Consider the following 23,977-nt stretch of genomic DNA (forward strand, 5'->3'; position numbering starts at 1 on the left):
AACAATATGAAAAATAAAGAATACGTATTGCACATTGTAACAACTTCTAATGATACTATTATCCATTTTCCATTTCCACTTTAAAAACGCCACGTAATTGATTATATTAATTCTAATGTTAACTCGCTGAACGACATGGCAATCTTACCTTCCAGCTCTGCACCTGTGGTGTGTTCATTATGGCTAATGCTTGCTGCTACATATCCCTTGTGAGGTGCTACAAGAAGCCAAAGTTTCCACAATTACATATTGTCGTATCACACGGTGCAAGTTGCATTTTATTCGCCATCTGGCCTTACCACTTTCGTTGTAATCCTCTGTAGTTTGAGGCAGCAAGGTCGTTGCATGAAAAAAATTAGCTATTTTTGCGCATTTTGCCGATTCTTTCACGAGTGCTTTTCTTTTTAATTCTTATTTTTCAGCGCCACCCTTGCTCTTTTTATCCATCCGAGCACCGAGTTAGCAGCTAATTTGGCTCAATACAGACTACAATTAGGGGGCGGAGCTGCATGCTGTATTTTTCGTCTGCACACGTGAGGATGAGTCTGGGAAAAAAATACAGTTTTTTTTTTTTTTTTTTTTTTAAGACGGCCCACAGGGACAGCGATAACAGAATGTAAGTTATACTCAGTGACACTGTCACAAATAAATACCAAACAAAAAATGATAACAGTGTAATTTTTTTTTTTTTTTTTTAAATAAAACCCGGACCGGCCCATCTGGCCGGCCGGCCCTTCTGGAATCGTCCAGAAGCTCCCGATTAGTCACTCCGGGCCTGTACGTATACCAAAATGATGTATGGATGTTAAACAAAGGAATACTTGTTATCAAATAAATAATTTGGATAAAAAAGACAAGGCGCTGTATGGTCATTGCAGAGCCAGAGCGTGCCATGCACCCTCTTATTACTCTTTCTCCTCTGCGATGCAAAACCGCATCTGTTTATTTACATTTTACAAACTTTTGCAGCGTTATTTCGTTGTGTAAATGCATTTAAAATGATCATAAAAATATGTAGACTATTTAAACATTAAGAAAAGTTGCGTTTTTTTTCTGCCAACTGAGAATTCGTTACAAAAGAAAGGCTTTAATGCACAGGCATTGTCACCAAATGTGATCACGCAAAACGCAACCAGTCCGTTTTTCCAAGCAGCAAGCAGTCCAGGTCTGACTGGAGCATCCCTTCCCTCTCCTCCTCACAAATGATACATAGAATTTTGAGGTTTTTTTTTTTCTCGGGCTTGGGCCTACAAATAAAACATAACATTTTGGGTTTTTTTCGGGCCTCGAAATCAAGTTAATTGATCGGGCTTGGGCGGGTCGGGCTTTAATACCAGCGGACCCGGGTCGGGTCGGGCTGGATTTTTTTAGGCCCGATCTTTCCTCTTGATGACCTTAAATTGGTTGCAGTTACACGTCGTGGAACGCTCCCTCCGGAACAAAACACGACAGGATTTGACCAACATTGTGACAATGCTGACCGAAAATGACGTAATGTCCAGGTTATAAAATCGCCCAGCAGCCTTCCACGCACAGAGAGTGCCAGTGGGCAACACAGGACAAGTCTGTGAAAGCGTCCAACCGGCTTCATTCTCGGAATCTTTTCATGCATGAAAGCAATGACGAGAGTAAATCCTGCATTACCTTATACTGGAAATTCCCTGGTAATATGTGTGAAAAGGGCTACAGGCAATGCGACTTGTCAGATAGACGCTGGGGAGAACTACGTAGAAAAAATGAATAATAAAAATCAGTGGAAACGGATGACGCTAAGCAAGCTCTTTATTAGGCTTGTATTGTTAACACTTGTGTAAGTAAATCTGACATTAGTAGATTGTTCTTATTGGAGATGCGTGTGTGGCAGCGTGGCAGGTTTTTTTTTTTTTTTTTAAACATTGGGTTTTGACAGTAGCCGTCATATTTTCGGGATCAAAGCACCGTATGCCGAATCGGCATCGTATATCATGGCGGAAAGCCGATCCGGTGCGTTCCGACCCACTTTCACCCCTGCATAACAGCCATCTTGAACTGAGTCTTTACTAAGCCACCGCATGTGTAATGGCCGATTTGATGCGTTTGCCGTTTTTCCTAGCTTGCATGTTTTACGCAACGTGGGAGCAAAGCCAGGTAATTACACGTCCAATCTGACGTCAATTATCGTTTGTAGCGCAGATACCGGATTCTCACACCCAGACCTCACTTTTTCTGACCAGGTGGTGGTCAACGCGCTAGTGGGCGCCATCCCGTCCATTTTCAACGTGCTGCTGGTGTGCCTCATCTTCTGGCTTATCTTCAGCATCATGGGCGTCACCATGTTCGCCGGCAAGTTTTACCGCTGCATCAACACCACTACCGGGGAGCTCTTTCCTGCCGCTGAAATCAACAACCGCAGCGAGTGCCTGGCACTGCAGGAGGACACCGGGGAGGCCCGCTGGGTCAATGTCAAGGTCAACTACGACAATGTGGGGCAGGGCTACTTGTCGCTGCTTCAAGTGGTATGTTGGCTTACATTACCTGAGTTGCCTTCTTTAATGTTCTGTGTTAAAAAATGCAAATAAAAACATTTCTGATACATTTTCAGGCAACTTTTAAAGGTTGGATGGACATCATGTATGCTGCTGTCGACTCGAGAGAGGTATGTTTTATAAAAAGTATACATTAGGGGTGAGGACCTCTGGGTACGTCACAATACGATTTGCGATACAAGGCTTACAGTAACGATTACACCATGTTACAGAAAAAAAAATGTTGTTCCTGGCTTGTAATCATTTTATTTGTGTTGCTTGGGTCCAAACTAAATGAAAAAGGCCGCTCAAAAGGTAAAAGTTTGGTTTTGCTAAAATTAGAGGCTATATGCAAAATTATGTGCAGAAAATATTGGTTAAATGTCATTTTTTACATACAGTGGTACCCCTATATACAGTGGGGAAAATAAGTATTTAGTCAACCACCAATTGTGCAAGTTCTCCCATTTGAAAAGATTAGAGAGGCCTGTGATTGTCAACATGGGTAAACCTCAACCATGAGAGGCAGAATGTGGAAAAAAACAGAAAATCACATTGTTTGATTTTTAAAGAATTTATTTCCAAATTGGAGTGGAAAATAAGTATTTGATCACCTACAAACAAGATTTCTGGCTGTCAGAGGTCTAACTTCTTCTAACGAGGTCTAACGAGGCTCCACTCGTTACCTGTATTAATGGCACCTGTTTTAACTCATTAGCGGTATAAAAGACACCTGTCCTCAACCTCAGTCAGTCAGTTCTACCGGATTCCGAGAGACCCGGAGAGGAGAGAGCGAGATGGGCTGCTGCAATTCGACGAGAAAACTGGGCTCCAAACGATTACCACAGATTATGTAGTAGTCATTTTATATCTGGTAAGATGCATTTAATATATATTTAGAGGGTTTTGGGCTGACAACCACAATTAAGATCATTGCGAGGCTAATCGCCGACAACATACACGTATGTATGTAGTGAGAGTGCTATCGCTAAACCATATAAACATTAAAAGCCCTAACTCCATTGACAAATGACATGAAATACATTAGACTTGACAGTGGATATTAGCAAGAAAAAAAGATTTTGAATTGAAAATTTCGTAACTCACCTTTCCAAGCACAAGATAGATTCCTGCCGAATTTTCGTGGACGAGGACCTGTTTCACCCAACCAGCAACAAAGTATTTATAAGCCTCCGAGCTCTTAAAGTTTTTCAAACTTTCGTGAGAATAGGCTGATTTTGTGTGGACAAGATAGTTGTACATATCAGGGTAGCTAGCAGATGTCAGGCAAATACGGCGAAGACAGCGGGTCGAAAAACATCGATTTAGGCATCAAATATGGATCTGGCGAATGGATAAACTGAAGCTTTTCCACATAACGCCTTTTATGCAACGCATCAAGTGAGTTTACGGCATCCGAAAGCACCGGGTCCTCCATGAAATGCATTATAAATTGCTCGATCAATTGAGACCATTGATAATACAGACACAAAATGACGGACAAGGGGGCGGAACAATACAGCGATCACGTGATTTTGTGACGTCGGTGGGTAGGGTCTATAGGTAAAACGCTTGGTGTAAAGAAATCAACTGTGGGAGCAATTATTAGAAAATGGAAGACATACAAGACCATTGATAATCTCCCTTGATCTGGGGCTCCATGCAAGATCTCACCCCGTGGCGTCAAAATGATAACAAGAACGGTGAGCAACAATTCCAGAACCACACGGGGGGACCTAGTGAATGACCTACAGAGAGCTGGGACCCCAGTAACAAATGCTACTATCAGTAACACAATGCGCCGCCAGGGACTCAAATCCTGCACTGCCAGACGTGTCCCCCTGCTGAAGCCAGTAAATGTCTAGGCTCAACTGTGGTTCACTAGAGAGTATTTGGATGATCCAGAAGAGGACTGGGAGAATGTGTTATGGTCAGATGAAACCAAAATAGAACTTTTTGGAAGAAACTAGGGTTGTTCCGATCATGTTTTTTTTTGCTCACGATCCGATCCAGATCGTTTTATTTTGAGTATCTGCCGATCCCGATATTTCCGGATCCGATTGCTTTTTTTTTTTTTGCTCCCGATTCAATTCCAATCATTCCCAATAATTTTTCCCGATCATATACATTTTGGCAATGCATTAAGAAAAAAATCAATAAAACTCGGATGAATATATAGATTCAACATACAGTACATAAGGACTGTATTTGTTTATTATGACAATAAATCCTTAAAATGGCATTTACATTATTAAAATTCTTTCTGTGAGAGGGATCCACTGATACAAAGACTTGTAATTCTTAAAGGATAAATGTGACTTTGTATATTGTGACTAAATATTGCCATCTAGTTTATTTGTTGAGCTTTCAGTAAATGATACTGTAGCCATTTACATCTACCCAAATGCATGATGTGAAGTGCAATCATGACTCAGCGTAGTGGCACCATTGGATATATCTTCTCTGCGTTGGGAAATAATATAGGGTGTCAAGAAAATGATCAACACTAACCTTTCTACCCTACATTGCCTCCCACTTTATTTCTAAGTGCTGAGAGGGGGATTGTAAGGCTTTGGCCAAATAAAAATAGGCTCCAAAGGCTGTCAAAATTCTCTCTACCCATCATACACTTCCTTTTTGCTCTATATATAGGTTAAACGGCGCTTTAATAGATGGAACGCGACAATGCGTGAGTGGGTCGTGCAGCACATGCAATAATTATTTAACGTGATTAATTAAAAAAAAAAAAAAATTACCGCCGTTAACGCAATAAATTTGATAGCCCTACTTTAAGCCAAAACTACTCTGGATGAGTGTAATAAATAAATAAAAAATATAATATATATATATATATATATATATGTATATATATTAAAAAAAGGCATGTCCGATATTTTTTTGCCGATTCCGATACTTTGAAAATGACGTGATCGGACCCGATCGATCGGGACATCTTTAGTAGAAACACATGTTATCGTGTTCGGAGGAGAAAGAATACTGAATTGCATCCGAAGAACATCATACCCACTGTGGAGGATGGGGGTGGAAACATCTTGCTTTGGGGCTGTTTTTCTGCAAAGGGACCAGGACGACTGATCTGTGTAAAGCACAGGTGTCAAACCAGTCCTCAAAGGGCCGCAGTGGGTACTGGATTTCATTCCAACCAAATGAGACGAATACCTTTTCACCAGTGGTGTCTTGCAAGTGTAATCAGTTATTTTTGCAGAAACCTCATTGGTTAAATTATCTGTCCTGGATCTGTTGGAACAAAGACCAGGACCCACTGCGGCCCTTTGTGGAATCTGTTTGACACCCCTGGTGTAAAGGAAAGAATGAATGGAGCCATGTATCGAGAGATTTTTAGGGAAAATCTCCTTCCATCAGCAAGGGCATTGAAAATGAGACGTTGATGGGTCTATCAGCATGACAATAATCCCAAACACACAGCCAGGGCAGCAAAGGAGTGGCTTTTTCATTTCAAGGTCCTGGAGTGGCATAGCCAGTCTCCAGATCTCAACCCCATTGAAAATCTGTGTAGGAAGTTGAAAGTCCGTGTTGCTCAACGACAGCTCTAAAACATCACGGCTCTGGAGAAGATCTGCATGGAGGAATGGGCCAAAATACCAGCAACAGTCTGTGAAAAGCTTGTGAAGAGTTTGGCCTCCGTTATTGCCAACAAAGGGTACGTAACAAAGTATTGAGATGAACTTTTGGTATTGACCAAATACTTATTTTCCACCATGATTTGCAAATAAGTTCTTCAAAAATCAAGCAATGTGATTTTCTGAATTTAACCCCCCACATTCTGCCTCTCATGGTTGAGGTTTACCCATGTTGACAATTACAAGCCTCTCTAATATTTTCAAGTGGGAGAACTTGCGCAATTAGTGGTTGACTAAAAAAATGATTTGCCCCACTGTATGCAGTCCTTTAGGTGAGCGTACACCCACAGCTTAGCAATATTATCATCACAACAAAAATAATTGGATTATTTTACATAAAAAGCACGTGTGTATGACTCGTATCATGTTTACATTATACAAACATTCTCTTTCTCAACACAGGCAGTTGCCAGATAGAAATAAACACATTTTACCATCGTTAGACACAGTAAACACGCTGGAGTTAACTCTCGTAGCCTGTGGGAAATGTTTACAATAGTGTTTATTAACCTTTAATTTTGTATAAATGCGAAATCGTATTGGAGGTATTGCCTCCTCAGCAGTCACACTCCACACACGTTTTGCATGTCGGTAGGCCCTCCTCCTCTCAGCCGCGGCCGTCTGTAACTTTTCTGTAGCAGAAGTATTCCCATACCAGCGATTTCGTTTTCTTCAATGAGGGGAAAAAGTTCAGGAGTTTCACCTCCTCCAGCTATCGTGTAAAACACCTGACTCACTGACATTGAAAACAACCAGTCGGGGAGGGTTAAGCCTTGCAGCTGCAAGCGAGGGATTTCTACCTGCATTTGTGGTACATAAAAAATAGCTAATACCTTTGGGACGGTATGACGGAAAATTTTTGCGGTTTTGAAACCGTGAGTTTTCATACCACGGTATACCTTGAAACCAGTTATCGGCACATGCCTAAATGACATATATCAAAACAAATGAATTATAAATACAAATCAGAATAATAATGATGATGTCACGAATCGGTTTCTAATGCGGCAGTTGTGTTTTGCATGTTTTTCCTTTTTTCCAAACTCAGAAATACCACTTAGAACCTGGGAACAAAATATGTGTTACATGGTGTTATCTCACAATACGGCGATACAACAATTCTTTATATATGGGTCAGGAAATCATTTCTACATAATATATTGTAGAATATATTGTACAATAAATTGATTTTTGGTTACTTCCTGTTGATTTTGGGGTTTTTCCGGGTTATTTCCTGTCATTTTGGGTAACTGAACAGGAAGTGACCCAGAAATGTCACCAACTGAATAGGAAGTGACTCAAAATCAACAGGAATTGACCTGTAAAGGCTGAGTTATGCTTCTGCGGCAGACCTACGCCACCAAGGCAGACCCGATTCACAACTTTTCGGCGTAGCCTGACGTGCATCTCCTCAAATTTCTGACTTCGCGTCACGTGAACGCTTGGTGATGTGACGCAAATGGACCGTGATTGGTCCGCTCAGACTGTTGTTTCCGGTTCAGCGTGAAATCACCGCCATTTACAAACATTCTTGTGCTAATGACCAACTCTGCAACAGTCTTCTGCATCGCCTGCGCCTCAACATTTGTATGATCAACATTTGTTGTCCAAATGTGATGCAGCGCTTACGAGTATAAAATCATTGAGTTACTTCAAAAAGATGTACAAAGAAACCATAATAAATCGCTACATGGACCAAAGTGAGTCATAGCTGGACCGCACAAATTGTTCCCACAACAAAAAGGCAAACAAAGGATGATTAAATGTCAGGGACAGAGAATAAGACATAACATTGCATGCTCTGAAGATATGCTCTCCAGTAAAATTAGATTACTGATCTGCCATTGCAACGCGAGCGCTGTGTTTAACCTGCTGTGAGATGGAGCTTGTTGACTGGACACTTAGCTCATTGGACAAAATATTTTCTACAATGAGACCTACACCAAACCAACGGCCATGTGCGGCAAACACCTTCACGTCTGGTTATGTGGAGGATGCCTGGGGAAAATGGAGGCCAATATGCTCAAATGGTCACGAAAATCATCACGGAGCTCCGGGATCATGAAAGGCTCGCTCGCGGGAACCGGGCAAGGGAGGATGATGACTAATCTTCCGAAGTGGATACAGCAGACATGGGCCTCCATGATACCCCCGGCCATCCCTCCCAACACCAACTTGGACATCAACTGGTCCAATGAACCTACTCAAATTGAAATTATGCGAAATTCCATGGCAATCAATGACTTTAGAATGATATATGAGTTAAAAAAAATCTGAATGCTCTGTTTCAGTACCATTGACAGCGGTAGACGTCCAATCTATCTTTGACCCACCCAGTCAAAATTGATTGGACGTTTAGCACTCTCAATGACCTTACCACAACAATTTTCTAGATTTTGGTCGATTTTTTTGTCACACCTTTTTAAAACGATACGCATATCAGTTCTTTGTAGGAGCATATTGATAACCTTTTGGAATAAAAAGTATCGCGAAACATCACCATTTTAATGTACAGTCCCTGACAAAAGTCTTGTCGCTTATCCATTTTGTAGAAACAATTGCGAATAACCTGACTTTTAATTATTCAATTAGTTTCAGAAATTGCTCATATGAACGCTAACACCCTCCCAAATGATGTTGAATGTACAAAAATATATTTGTTTCACTGAAAAAAGATCATTTAATGAAGACATGACGGTCAAATTTTGGCAAGACAAAAGTTTTGTCACCTACAGAAAGGAGTGTGAAAATTGAATAAAAAATACTTCAAATACAAAAAAATATGTCGCATAACAAGCGAATTAAGTAGTGGTGCTGTGAGATCCAAATTTAATATTTTGTATGACTTCCATGGGCTTGAAGGACTGCATCCATGCGGTTTGGCAAGGATTCATACAATTTATTGATGAAGTCATCAGGAACTTCAAAGAAAGTAGTCTTGTATGCCTCCCAGAGTTCATCAATATTCTTGGGTTTCGTCTTCCATGCTTCCTCTTTCATCCTGTTCATGTCTGGTGACTGGGCTGGCCAGTCCTGGAGGATCTTGATCTTCTTTGCCTTGAGGAACTTTGAGGTAGAGATTGAAGTATGCGATGGAGCACCATCCTACTGCAGAATTTGTCCCTTTTTATGGTTAGGAATGTAAGAAGCAGCTAAGATTTGTTGATATTTCAGACTATTTTTGTTGCCTTCCACCCTGCAGATCTCCCGTACACCCCCATACTGGATATAACCCAGACCATGATTTTGCCACCACCAAACTTCACTGTTTTTTGAGTGAATTTCGGATTCATGCAGGCTCCAGTAGGTCTCCTGCGATATTTGTGGCGACTGTGGTGTAATTCAATGGAAGATTCATCTGAAAAATCCACCTTTTGCCACTTTACCAGCGTCCATCCTTTTGACAGGTTGTGTGCCTTGGCAAATGCCACATGGTTTTTTAATTGTCTTCAGCCTGAGAGATGGTCTGAAATATCAACAAATTTTAGCTGCCTCTTACATTCCTAACCATAAAAAGGGACAAATTCTGCAGCAGGATGGTGCTCCATCGCATACTTCAATCTCTACCTCAAACTTCCTCAAGGCAAAGAAGATCAAGATTCTCCAGGACTGGCCAGCCCAGTCACCAGACATGAACATCATTGAGCATGAGCATGGAAGACGAAACCCAAGAATGTTGATGAACTCTGGGAGGCATGCAAGACTGCTTTCTTTGATGTTCCTGATGACTTCATCAATAAATTGCATGAATCCTTGCCGAACCGCATGGAAGTCATACAAAATATTAAATTTGGATCTCACAGCACCACTACTTAATTCGCTTATGTTATGTAACATATTTTTGTATTTGAAGTACATTTTTTGTTCAATTTTCACACTACTTTCTGTAGGCGACAAAACTTTTGTCATGCCAAAATTTGACCTTTATGTCTTCATTAAATGATAAATCTTTTTTCAGTGAAACAAATAGATTTTTGTACATTCAACATCATTTGGGATGGTCTTAGCTTTCATATAAGCCATTTCTGAAACCAATCGAATAAATAAAAGTCAGGTTATTAGCAATTGTTTCTACAAAATGGATAAGCGACAAGACTATTGTCTGACCCCTAGAATGCATATGTCATGAAAGCTCCTCCCATTGACCCAAGCCTTGACTGCCATCGTTGAAAATTCCAATGGATTCATCCTATTAATACAAGTTGTTCATGTTCAGGTGGAAGAGCAGCCGTCCTATGAGATCAACCTGTATATGTACATCTACTTTGTCATCTTCATTATTTTCGGCTCCTTCTTCACGCTCAACCTCTTCATTGGTGTAATCATTGACAACTTCAATCAGCAAAAGAAAAAGATGAGTTTTCACGCATGATCTTTATTTGCATATTGAAATGCAGTGGATAATAATGATATTTTCTGCTGCACTTTGGAGACAAGGACATCTTCATGACAGAGGAGCAGAAGAAGTACTACGAAGCCATGAAAAAGCTCGGTTCCAAGAAGCCACAGAAGCCAATTCCACGTCCCACTGTGAGTTTATTTTTTTAAATTATGACTTATAAATTGCTCTATAAAGGTGACATGGAGTGGAAAAAGGCTTGACTGGAATGCTTATGTTGTACAGTTGTGGTCAAAAGTTTCCATACACTTGTGAGAACATGTCACGGCTCTCTTGAGTTTCCAGTTATTTCTACAACTCTGATTTTTCTCCGATAGAGTGATTGGAACAGATACTTCTTTGTCACAAAAAAAAATTCATGAAGTTTGGTTCTTTTATGACTTTATGATGGGTTAACAGAAAAAGTGATCAAATCTGCTGGGTCAAAAATATACATACAGCAACACGAATTAGCAATTTCTTGTCAGTGATTATTGACTTGAACAATCATTGACTTGAACAAGTCAGGAAAGTCACTTGGAGCCATTTCAAAGCAGCTGCAGGTCCCAAGAGCAACAGTGCAAACAATTGTTTGTAAGTATAAAGTGCATGGCACTGTTTTGTCACTGCCACGATCAGGAAGAAAACGCAAGCTATCACCTGCTGCTGAGAGAAAATTGGTCAGGAGGGTGAAGATTCACCCGAGAATCGCCAAAAAGCAGATCTGCCAAGAATTAGAAGCTGCTGGAACACAGGTGTCAGTGTCCACAGTCAAGCGTGTTTTACATCTACATGGACTGAGAGGCTGCCGTGCAAGAAGGAAGCCCTTGCTCCAAAAGCGGCACCTTAAGGCTCGACTGAAGTTTGCTGCTGATCACATGGACAAAGATAAGACCTTCTGGAGGAAAGTTCTGTGGTCAGACGAAACAAATCGAGCTGTTTGGCCACAATGCCCAGCAATATCTTTGGAGGAGAAACGGTGAGGCCTTTAACCCCAAGTACACCATGCCTTCCGTCAAGCACGGTGGTGGTAGTATTATGCTGTGGGGCTGTTTTGCTGCCAATGGAACTGGTGCTTTACAGAGAGTAAATGGGATAATGAAGAAGGAGGATTACCTTCAAATTTTTCAAGATAACCTAACGTCATCAGCCCGAAGATTGGGTGTTCCAACAGGACAATGACCCCAAACACACATCAAAAGTGGTAATGGAATGGCTAAATCAGGCTAGAATTAAGGTTTTCGAATGGCCTTCCCAAAGTCCTGACTTAAACCCCATTGAGAACTTGTGGACAATGCTGAAGAAACAAGTCCATGTCAGAAAGCCATCAAATTTAACTGAACTACACCAATTCTGTCAAGAGGAGTGGTCCAAGATTCAACCAGAAACTTGTGGATGGCTACCAAAAGCGCCTAATTGAAGTGAAAATGGCCAAGGGACATGTTACCAAATATTAGCGCTACTGTATGTATATTTTTGACCCAGCAGATTTGATCACTTTTTTCTGTTCACCCATAATAAAGTCATAAAAGAACCAAACTTCATGAATGTTTTTTGTGACAAAGAAGTATCTGTTCCAAACACTCTATCAGAGATATATCAGAGTTGTAGAAATAACTGGAAACTCAAGAGAGCCATGACATTATGTTCTTCACAAGTGTATGTAAATGTTTGACCACAACTGTATGTCGATGAGTTGAAGACCTCAGATGTGTGTGGCGTGATGTTATCATCTGCTTTCAACACCCTAAATTCACTCAGATTGGTTTCACTCCACACGTTGCAGAATTTCCTCCAAGGACTCGTGTTTGACCTCATCAGTCAGCAGTTCTTTGACATCTTCATCATGGTGCTCATCTGCCTCAACATGGTGACCATGATGGTGGAGACGGACAACCAGAGCGCCGAAAAGGAGGACTTCCTTTTCAAAGTCAATCTGGCCTTCATTGCGGTTTTCACCACTGAGTGCTTGCTGAAGCTCTTTGCTCTGCGGCAGTACTTTTTCACCAATGGCTGGAACATATTCGACTTCATCGTCGTTATCCTCTCTATCGCCGGTGAGTGACCGCGACAAATTCACCGTTAAAGTTTCCTTTCGCATGATGAAACTTCTTCTTTAATAGGCACAATGCTGTCTGACGTGATTGAGAAGTACTTTGTGTCACCGACCCTCTTCCGCGTGATCCGTCTGGCCAGGATCGGTCGCATCCTGCGTCTAATCAAAGGCGCCAAAGGGATCCGGACGCTCCTCTTCGCCCTGATGATGTCGCTTCCCGCCCTCTTCAACATCGGTTTGCTACTCTTCCTCATCATGTTCATCTTCTCCATTTTCGGCATGTCCAACTTCGCCTACGTCAAAAAAGAGGCGGGCATTGATGACATCTTCAATTTCGAGACCTTTGGCGGGAGCATCATTTGCCTATTCCAGATCACGACGTCAGCCGGCTGGGACGGGCTCCTACTTCCGATGCTCAACAGGGAGCCCCCTGACTGCGACCCTGATTTTGAGAACCCCGGTACAGATGTAAGAGGCAACTGCGGCAGCCCGGGCATGGGCATGATGTTCTTTTCCAGCTACATCATCATCTCCTTCCTGGTTGTGGTCAACATGTACATCGCCATCATTTTGGAGAACTTCAACGTGGCGCAGGAGGAGAGCGGCGATGCGCTGTGCGAGGAGGATTTCGAGATGTTCAATGAAACGTGGGAGAAGTTTGACAAGGACGGAACCATGTTCATTGAGTACGCCCGCCTCTCAGATTTTTGCGACGCACTACAGGAACCACTGAAGGTCGCCAAGCCCAACCGCCTTCGCTTGATTCAAATGGACCTCCCGCTGGTCATAGGCGATCGCATCCACTGCTTGGACGTCTTAATGGCCGTCACGGAGATGGTCCTGGGTGACACTTTGGAAATGGCGGCTATGCGGGAGAGCATCAAGACCAAGTTTCTTCAGAGCAACCCAACCTCGGACTCTTTCACACCTATCACCACTACTGTACGCCACAAAGAGGAGGAGTGGGCTGCCACTGTCATCCAGCGGGCTTACCGGTGCCACCTGCTGCGACGCGGGCTCCGCCATGCCGCCTTCATCCACCGGGCCAAAAGCGGGGTGGCGCAGGATCAAGACACAACAGAAAGGGAGGGACTCATTGCACGCAAAATGGAAGATCTATATGGAAGCTACCCATACCTGGCCAAGGGCAAAACATCGAAGAATCCAGCTGCACTGGGAATACAACTTGGTCCTGGCACTTCTGGGTCAGGTGTCATACCACTACCTGTGGAAATCACTAATGAGGTTGTACTTCATTCTGCGCCTGAGCCGGACCGAGGCTTCGGCAGTCTCCAGAAAAACCTCAGAGAGTCGCTTGTATAGCCACAGCCCTTTTTTACACACTAACTTTGCTGGATCTTAAGTTGCACTTGTCCCAACTGCATTTTGTTGACTTTTGCCCACTCAAAAGAGCTAAATCCTCCATTGAAGGGAAAGACAGCACATTTATCATGTGAATCCTGTTCAGTTGGATGTCTAGAGCCATCAATGGCAGACAATGGAGCCCCTTTCAGACATATGCTGAACTCCGGTTAAAGCAACAGTAGGTAATTTTCCAACATTTATAAAATATTTTCATAACATTTGTGATAATATGTCGAATGACAACTAGTTGAATGACACCTCTTTTATACAGTGGGGCAAATAAGTATTTAGTCCTCATTTAGTTCTCCCACTTGAAAATATTAGAGAGGCCTGTAATTGTCAACATGGGTAAACCTCAACCATGAGGGACAGAATGTGGAAAAAAAAAACTAGAAAATCACATTGTTTGATTTTTAAAGAATTTATTTGCAAATCATGGTGGAAAATAACTATATGGTCAATACCAAAAGTTCATCTCAATACTTTGTTATGTACCCTTTTAAAAATGGAGGCAAAACGTTTTCTGTAACTCTTCACAAGCTTTTCACACACTTTTGCTGGTATTTTGACCCATTCCTCCATGTAGATATCCTCTAGAGCAGTGATGTTTTTAGGCTGTCGTTGGGCAACACAGACTTTCAACTCCCTCCACAGATTTTCTATGGGGTTGAGATCTGGAGACTGGCTAGGCCACTCCAGGACCTTGAAATGCTTCTTATGAAGCCACTACTTTGTTGCCCTGGCTGTGTGTTTGGGATCATTGTAATGCTGAAAGACCCAGCCACGTCTCATCTTCAATGCCCTTGCTGATGGAAGGAGATTTTCACTCAAAATCTATTGATAAATGGCTTCATTCATTCTTTCCTTTACACAGATCAGACTTCCTGGTCCCTTTGCAGAAAAATAGCCCCAAAGCATGATGTTTCCACCCCCATGCTTCACAGTGGGTATGGTGCAATTCAGTATTCTTTTTCCTCCAAACACGAGAACCTGGGTTTCTTCCAGAAAGTTCTAATTTGGTTTCATCTGACCATAACACAGTCTCCCAGTCCTCTTCTGGATTATCCAAATGCTCTCTAGCGAACCGCAGACGTGTACTTTCTTTAGCAGGGGGACACATCTGGCAGTGCAGGATTTGAGTCCCTGGCGGCGCATTGTGTTACTGATAGAAGCCTTTGTTACTGTGGTCTACAGCTGTCTGTAGGCCATTCACTAGGTCCCCCCGTGTGGTTCTGGGATTTTTGCTCACCGTTCTTGGGGTGAGGAGAGAGTTGAAAGTCCGTGTTGCCCAACGACAGCCCCAAAACATCACTGCTCTAGAGGAGATCTGCATGGAGGAATGGGCCAAAATACCAGCAGCAGTGTGTGAAAAGCCTGTGAAGAGTTACAGAAAACGTTTGGTCTCCGTTATTGCCAACAAAGGGTACATAACAAAGAGGAGATGAACTTTTGGCATGTTGACAATTACAGGCCTCTGTAATATTTCCAAGTGGGAGAACTTGCACAATTAGTGGTTGACTAGATACTTATTTGCCCCAATGTATCTTGAGGGGGTCTGTACCGCTGTATCGGGGGCGGTAGCCACGCTAAGCCACACGGTTGGTAACCGTCATATGCTAATGTTTAGCCACAACTGGATACATTACCTGATTACTATTCATCCTTCACACAGCCGCTGGAAACAGAAATGTTGTTTAATCCATCTGCAGGTGACTGGGAGATTGATTTTTGATTGATTAATGATTTTACGACAGTGGTCCCCAACATCCGTGGTGCATTTGCTATCGGGCCGCAGAGAAATAAATAATTTATTAACGACTGCAATCTGGCCTGTGGCTCTTGACAAATCAATATCCTTGTGTACACTATACACCAGGGGTAGCCAACGTTGGTCCTCAAGGGCCCCTATCTAGCTTGTTTTCCATATCTCCCTCCTTCAATACACCTGACTCAAATAATCAGGATCGTTATCAGGCTCCTGCAGAGCTTACAAATGAGCTGATCATTGGATTCAGGTGTTTTAAAGGAGGGAGACATGGAAAACAAGCTGGATAGGGGCTCTCCAGGACCGGAGTTGGCTACCCCTGCTATAGACTAATCCAAGTAAAGATTTAAATAGGTCGCCATCTAGTGGTTGGCCGTAATTACTTGGGTGTTTGCACATCTATAGAAGCCCAGCGCCAGTCAATGTAAACAGTAACTTTAGCTGCTGATGGTTGTGTGCTGCGGGCGGCAACGTCTTTGGACAGCTTTTTTTACGGGGTAAAGCCCACCTTCTGAGCCAGAAGAGGAGCCTACAACCACGTCCATTCTGCATAATATGTGGCTAAAAGATAGCAAACGAGGTAAAAAAAGCGAATGCACTGAGAGCATCATAGCTCATGGCAAATCATATTGCTAAAGCTAACAAACCTTTTACGTTTGGAGAACAACTCGTTATGCTTGCGACCACGGATATTTGCCGACAAGTTTTAGGAGACACCACTGTTAAGAAAAGGTTGATTCAGTGTATGGTGAGTGACATTTTCCCTGCACTTAATATTCGTTTTCAGCCTCTACGTGTTATTTTATATTTACTGTCATCTTCTGCCACACATTACACCGGTCCATGGTGCAAAAAAGGTTGGGGACCACTGTTTTACGACACTTTGCGGGTATGCGCTGGTCCTAATGGGAAACGTAGTTTTCTCTAAGGCAAAACAGGACTGCTTTGTCCATTGGCGTCGTAATAAAATTGATCAAAACTGAAAAACTTTTAAGTGTTTTTCTAAATCCTGGAATTCAAACTGGTGGCGGTTATGTCTGAAAGCCGATCGTCATTTCCTTTTTCCTCGCAGTAGGATGAAAAGAAGTAAATAAAAATCACATTTATCAACATGGCAAACTGGAGAGATAGCGAAATTAATAGAAACACAACAAAATTGAATTGTTACTGGTTATTAGAGCCGAGGAAGAGACGGTCCATTGTCCATTTTGGAAATGTGTGGTTTATTTTGTTGCCGATGCCAACCAAAAATGACGTAATGTCGTCAGCGAGTCGTCAACACTGTACAAGTCAAAAGTGTCCTACCCGGGTAATTCCTGGTATGTCTCTCCATGTCTGAAGCCATGATACAGGCGTCACCTTACACGGGAATTTAGCAGGATATACAGTGGTCTGAAAAAGTATCTGAACCTTTTGGAATTCCTCACATTTCTGGATAAAATCACCATCAAATGTGATCTGATCTTTGTCAAAATCACACAGATGAAAACCACCCAAACATTTATGGGTTTCATGCAAATAATGACAGAAGTGAGAAAAATAAGTAAGTGAACCATCACGATTAATATTTTGTGGCCCCACCTTTGGCAGCAATAACTTCAACCAGACGTTTCCTGTAGCTGCAGAACAGCCTGGCACATCGTTCAGGACTAATCTTGGCCCATTCTTCTCTACAAAAATGCTGTAGTTCTGTCAGATTCCTGGGATGTCTGGCATGAATCGCTGTCTGTAGGTCATGATACAGCATCTCAATGGGGTTGAAGTCTGGACTTTGACTTGGCCACTCCACAACATGTATTTTGTTCTTCTGAACATGAAACTTCTGAAGTTTATTTACTTCTGTGTCTTGGATCGTTGTCTTGTTGCAGCATCCATCCTCTTTTTAGCTTCAGTTGTCTGACAGACGGCCTCAGGTTTTCCTGCAAAACATCCTGATAAATTTTTGAATTCATTCTTCCATTACTGATTGCAAGTTGTCCAGGCCCTGGGGAAGCAAAACAGCCCCAAATCATGTTTCATGGTGGGGTTGAGGTGTTGATGTTGGTGAACTGTTCCTTTTTTACTCCACACATGACATTGTGTGTTACTCCCAAACAATTAAACTTTGGTTTCATCAGTCCACAAAATGTGTTGCCAAAACTTCTGTGGAGTGTCCAAGTGCTTTTTGCGAACATTAAACGAGCAACAATGTTTATTTTAGACAGCAGTGGCTTCCTCCGTGGAGTCCTCCCATGAACACCATTCTTGGCCATAGTTTTACATATAGTTGATGTGTCCACAGAATATTGGACTGTGCCAGTGATTTCTGTCTGTAGCAGAGACTCTAGGGTTCTTTTTTACCTCTCTGAGTATTCTGCGCTGAACACTTGGCATCATCTTTGGTGGTCATCTTTGTCACTCTATTTGTAGACAACTTCTCTGACTGTCGATTGATGAACATCCAGACTTTTAGAGATGGATTTGTATCCTTTCCCAGCTTTATACAAATCAACTATCTTTGATCGCAGGTCTTCAGACAGCTCTTTTGACCGAGCCATGATGCACATCAGACAATGCTTCTCATTAAGACATTTCTTACCAGGTGTGTGTTTTATAGTTGGCAGGGTACTGACTTAAATTGTTTGATAAAAATTGGTTTCAATTGCTCTTTCAGTCTCCTTAGGCAGAGGGTTCATTTACTTATTTTTTCTACTTCTATCATTGTTTGCATCCCATCCTCATATTCTGGGTCTTTGAAAAAAGACACAAATCCTGTTGTTGTTGTTTTGGTTTTTTTTTTTAAATGGAATTTCTTCAGCCCGCCGCTCAGCGAAACGACCAGAAAAGAGTTTTTCGAACGACCCCGAAAAATTTTCCGTTCGCCCGTAAACGCCGATTTTTCAGATTTTTCGAAAACAGAATTCTAATTTTCAAAATGTATCGAGTCCTACAACTTCTGACCAAATCACATATTTTGGACATCAAAAATTCCGGGACGGTGAGGGGCATAAAAGTTGTATGCAGAATTTGGAAAAAATTTACGGTTCCTCGGAAATTTGCCAAAAACTTTCCCATTAATTTTTAATGGGATGCAACGTTGGTTCAAATTTCCCATTCACTTCCAATGGAATTTCCAATGGAATTTACAGTGCATTGATGCCATTGACGGCCATGTATGTCGAATCTATAGATGCCAATGTACTTGGATGGATTGACACATATGTAAGTCGACGCCATTGACGGCCATGGACGTCCGAATTTCCCATTCATTTCCAATGTCATTCGCATTGCATTGACGTACACATTGAAGTACACAATTGCAAATGAGGAATATGCACGTCCTTGCCATTGACGGCCATGTATGTAAATTCTATTGATGCCAATGTACTTGGGGTCCATTGACGCATATGTAAGTCGATGCCATTGACGGCCATGGCCGTCCAAATTTCCCATTCATTTTCAATGACATTTATTTTGTTTAATGCCATTGACGGCCATGTTTGTTGATTCTATTGATGTCAATTTGCTTGGATTCCATTGGTGCAAATGTATGTCGATGCCATTGACGGCCATGGATGTCCAAATTTCCCATTCCTTTTCAATGGCAAAAAACTAAGCGGTAAGAGGGTGCGTCTTGGCAATGGGAGTACAAATTTTATTTTTCAACTCATTGGCTGCCATTGACGGCTCTTGACGTCCAATCCACTTGAAGTGGGACATGAAGATCATTCATCGAAGGTGTTGTTTTTCCCTCTAAAACTCCTTATGTATGCAAGAAGGCTTCCTCTTGATGTGACGATCAGCGTTGATCACAAAACCCATTTTGCTGCTCATTAGCGGTGGCTAACATTTAGCGAGACCCACTTGAATATTGCACTATGTTTATATTTAGGCCCTCCAGGTCCAGTTGCGGCCAATGAGGATGATGAACGTCTAAAAGAGAACTTCATCCATCAACGCGCATGATAGATAGATGTTTTTGTCCACTTCCTGTTGTCGTGCCAGGATGCCTTGAAAGGGCAGCACTCATGTTTACATGTCCATATGATATTAATAATTTTATTAATAGTTCAACCTATCAAGTCGCTTTTGGCTTCACGTTGACGCTGTTGCGACTCTCTAAAAGTTGTTTCACTTTGTGTCTTAATTGAGAATGTCTTATTTTAAATATAATTTACACCAACACACAGACACACACTTGTTTTGTTGTGTGTGGGTGGAAATGTGTGCCCTTTAAAGGAAAGAAATGATGCTTTGTGTTACTGGTGGTGAATTTTACCACCTTCTTTAAATGCTGACTCCAATTTTGTTTACATTTGGGATGCAGAGGAGAAGCATGCTCGGTCATGTGTGTTATACTTTCTGAATTGTACATTATTTCTTACTGTAAATCAAGGGCGTAGGTTTGCTTAGGGACGGTAGGGACATAACACAACTTTTCAGGATGCTCAAATTGTCCCCACCAACCTTTTAAGCAACCTTATATATTATATAAATAAATAAATGTATATATAAATAGAGTTATACAGGTAATTTAGAATTCTTCCCATATGTTGTAAGGATATAATTGACCTTTCCATTATTAAGAGAATTATTTTCATTATCTTCAAACTTACGTTTACCCCTTTTCACTTGCTGAATGCGGCGGTCCATTTTTTCCCACTTTCATTGCACGTTTGATTGGCTGATAACTTGACCCACGTCCGACATACACACTCACGCAGCCCTGACAGAAATACACGTCGACAACATGCCGCCTCCTCCGCCCCCTTTGAAGACGAGGGATATTAGAAGTTTTTATTTATTTATTTATTTTTTCCGGACAGCAGCAGCCAGTGTAACTAATTTAAAAAGACACCATTGTTGTCGAGGTGGGAAACACACCACTAATTTTGCTACTGAAAGTCCGACCAGCATCAGTGTTAGCATAACATTAAACTGTGTGAACTTGCTAACCTGCAATGCTAAAGTAGTGGGCTGCCTAGAAGTTTCCTTCTGTTTGTGTTTTCTACTGATAACATTAATTAAAGTGTGGGAAATGTAGTAAACTCTGCTGGAAACTATAGAACCCCGAAAAACGTGAGTAAGAAGCTACATAACCTCATATGTTGCTCACACAACACAACATACACACAACCTAATCATATTTAACTATGAACATTTAAAAAATGAGTCGCGATCGACTGGTCGATCGTGATCGACGTAATGAGCACCCTTGATTTAGCATATCAATTAATTAGGTTCGTATTGGTGAGAAATGTAGCCCTGACCCCCATTCACCCAATCTGTTTGGTCCTATTAATATCCCATCCCGAGCAAAAAGTGTACTTGCAGTTTATGCTGTTATATTGTCCCTACTAATATTGAGACCAAACCTACGCCCTTGCTGTAAATCCAAAATGAAATGCTTGTTGTCCCGTTTTGGGCTGCCTGTGGGTGCCCTCTAGTGGCTATGATGCCAAACTGCAGCAAAAGTCACCAGTTTGAATTTGATTCGAGCGGAGGGAACCAGTGGTATATACTGGCTCTGGCCCCTATATGTAAAACAAATCCCTCAGTTTTTAAAAATACCGTATATCTGAGCTGTATGGGATATAGCGTGGCAAGATTAATTTTCTTTACAAATAAACTCCAAGCATACAAATGGAAAATGAGCTGCAGGAGTTTCTGGTATGTTCTGGCTGTGATATAGCAATCGACTGTGTTCTTTATACATCTGTGCTATGGGGGGTACTGGGTTGGATGACCCCTGCGAGGAAGAAAACGCCAGCCTAAAATAAGGAAAAGTAGTCGCTGCAGCTGTACCCTATGGTGACAGTAATCTTCCATACTTATATATCCATATTTATCAGTGGCGAATGCTCTGAGACTGCAAGCTGAAGCTCAGCTTCTCTCAAATTGTCAAAAAAAAAAGAAAAAAAGTGATTAAATACTGTTGTGTGTACATATCACTGATTAAATATGTGTTACATCACGCTAAACTTTTGGTCAGAATAAGCTTATCACTGGTTACAATGTAGCATGCTTTTTATTCATCGGGCAGCTTCACAGTCATTTAAACAGTGTGGACGCAGTGCATCTCCAGATTTGAGAGTACATTGTTCCACTACAGCAAAACGAGACGAGTCATTGACTAAAAGCCTGGTTTATCCCACCCATTGGATGTCGTGCGTCTCTGGGGATCTATGGGCAGTGGGAAGCTCTGTTTCTCTGCGTGATGATTGGATGATCCGTCTGAGGCTGAATCCCTTTTTGATTGACAGCGTAATGAGCGAATCAGTGAGCTTGTCATATTAACATCCACGGGAGGCATTTTCCAATTTTCAGTCCTTCATTAATCGTCCTAGTGACTCTTGTTTTGTTAAAAATGACAAGCAAAAAATTGAGCATCTATTTCTATTATTTGTTTTTTTTATTGTAGCTGCTTGTGATTGGATACTTGACTTCTGGCACTCCAGTTCCGAGAGACAGCGAGAACCAAAAGTGGTATTTGCCATGTGGCAAAATGGATTTTTCCATGTGGTATTTTTTTGCCATGTGGCAAAATGGATTTTGCCATGTGGCATTTTTGGGGGTTAAATGGCAAAATGCATTTTGGTTTGTGGCTTGTTTTTAGGGGGGTGGGGGGTATATGGCATTTTTTTAGGGTATATGGCAGTTTTTCAGGCGAATGGAAAATTTGGACATGCATAGCCGTCAATTACATGGACGTGCATGGCCTGCCCCCCCAAAAATGCCACAAACCAAAATGCATTTTGCACCATAACCCCCCAAAAAATGCCACATGTAGAAATCCATTTAGCCACATGGCAAAAAAAATGCTACATGGCAAAATACATTTTGCCACATGGCAAAAAAATGCCACATGGCCAAATCCATTTTGCTACCTGGCAAAAAAAAATGCCACATGGCAAAATCCATTTTGCCACATGCCAATAAACAATTGCACATGACAAAATCAATTTTGCTACATGGCAAATACCACTTTTGGTTCTAGGCCCTGCTGCTAGTTTCTTTCCTTACCGAGCAGAGGGTGCTGCTAGGGCAGGGGTGGGCAAACTGTTTCACAAAGGGCCGCAGTGGGTGAGGGTTTTTGCTCCGACCCATTAAAGGACACCTTTTCACCAATCTGGTGTTTTACAAGTGTAATAAATTGATTGCAGTCAGGTGCTTCTTGTTTCTGCTGAAACCTTATTGGTTAAACTGTCTGTGCTGGATCAGTTGGAACAAAGACCAGGACCCTCTGCGGCCCTGGAGGCCCGGTTTGCCCACCTCTGCGCTAGGGCCCTCCACCATCACAAAGCACTTACAGGCGAACACACTTTGAGCTTTCCATCAATGAAAGACCAGCATTCGCCACTGATATACAGTGCCTTGCAAAAGTATTCGGCCCCCTTGAACCTTGCAACCTTTCGCCACATTTCAGGCTTCAAACATAAAGATATAAAATTTTAATTTTTTGTCAAGAATCAACAACAAGTGGGACACAATCGTGAAGTGGAACAAAATTTATTGGATAATTTAAACTTTTTTAACAAATAAAAAACTGAAAAGTGGGGCGTGCAATATTATTCGGCCCCCTTGCGTTCATACTTTGTAGCGCCACCTTTTGCTCCAATTACAGCTGCAAGTCGCTTGGGGTATGTTTCTATCAGTTTTGCACATCGAGAGACTGACATTCTTGCCCATTCTTCCTTGCAAAACAGCTCGAGCTCAGTGAGGTTGGATGGAGAGTGTTTGTGAACAGCAGTCTTCAGCTTTTTCCACAGATTCTCGATTGGATTCAGGTCTGGACTTTGACTTGGCCATTCTAACACCTGGATATGTTTATTTTTTAACCATTCCATTGTAGATTTGGCTTTATGTTTTGGATCATTGTCCTGTTGGAAGATAAATCACCGTCCCAGTCTCAGGTCTTGTGCAGATACCAACAGGTTTCCTTCCAGAATGTTCCTGTATTTGGCTGCATCCATCTTCCCGTCAATTTTAACCATCTTCCCTGTCCCTGCTGAAGAAAAGCAGGCCCAAACCATGATGCTGCCACCACCATGTTTGACAGTGGGGATAGTGCGTTCAGGGTGATGAGCTGTGTTGCTTTTACGCCAAACATATCGTTTTGCATTGTGGCCAAAAAGTTCAATTTTGGTTTCATCTGACCAGAGCACCTTCTTCCATATGTTTGGTGTGTCTCCCAGGTGGCTTGTGGCAAACTTTAAACGAGACTTTTTATGGATATCTTTGAGAAATGGCTTTCTTCTTGCCACTCTT

At 41.9% G+C, this 23,977-nt stretch overlaps 1 protein-coding gene across 1 annotated transcript in view; it reads left to right on the forward strand.

Annotated features, from left to right (window-relative positions):
* The window catches only part of scn4aa (sodium channel, voltage-gated, type IV, alpha, a), an 84,465-nt gene extending 70,005 nt beyond the window's left edge, over positions 1–14,460 (forward strand). The window contains exons 22-27 of the mRNA XM_057825782.1: positions 2,214–2,495; positions 2,582–2,635; positions 10,383–10,520; positions 10,592–10,696; positions 12,331–12,601; positions 12,668–14,460. Of these exons, the coding sequence (XP_057681765.1) occupies positions 2,214–2,495; positions 2,582–2,635; positions 10,383–10,520; positions 10,592–10,696; positions 12,331–12,601; positions 12,668–13,923 (2,106 nt within the window). The 3' untranslated portion in view covers positions 13,924–14,460. The remainder of the gene's footprint in view (positions 1–2,213; positions 2,496–2,581; positions 2,636–10,382; positions 10,521–10,591; positions 10,697–12,330; positions 12,602–12,667) is intronic.
* Positions 14,461–23,977: the final 9,517 nt, after the last annotated feature.

Source organism: Corythoichthys intestinalis, chromosome 21 (genome assembly GCF_030265065.1).
Source record: "Corythoichthys intestinalis isolate RoL2023-P3 chromosome 21, ASM3026506v1, whole genome shotgun sequence".
Lineage (NCBI taxonomy): Eukaryota > Metazoa > Chordata > Actinopteri > Syngnathiformes > Syngnathidae > Corythoichthys > Corythoichthys intestinalis.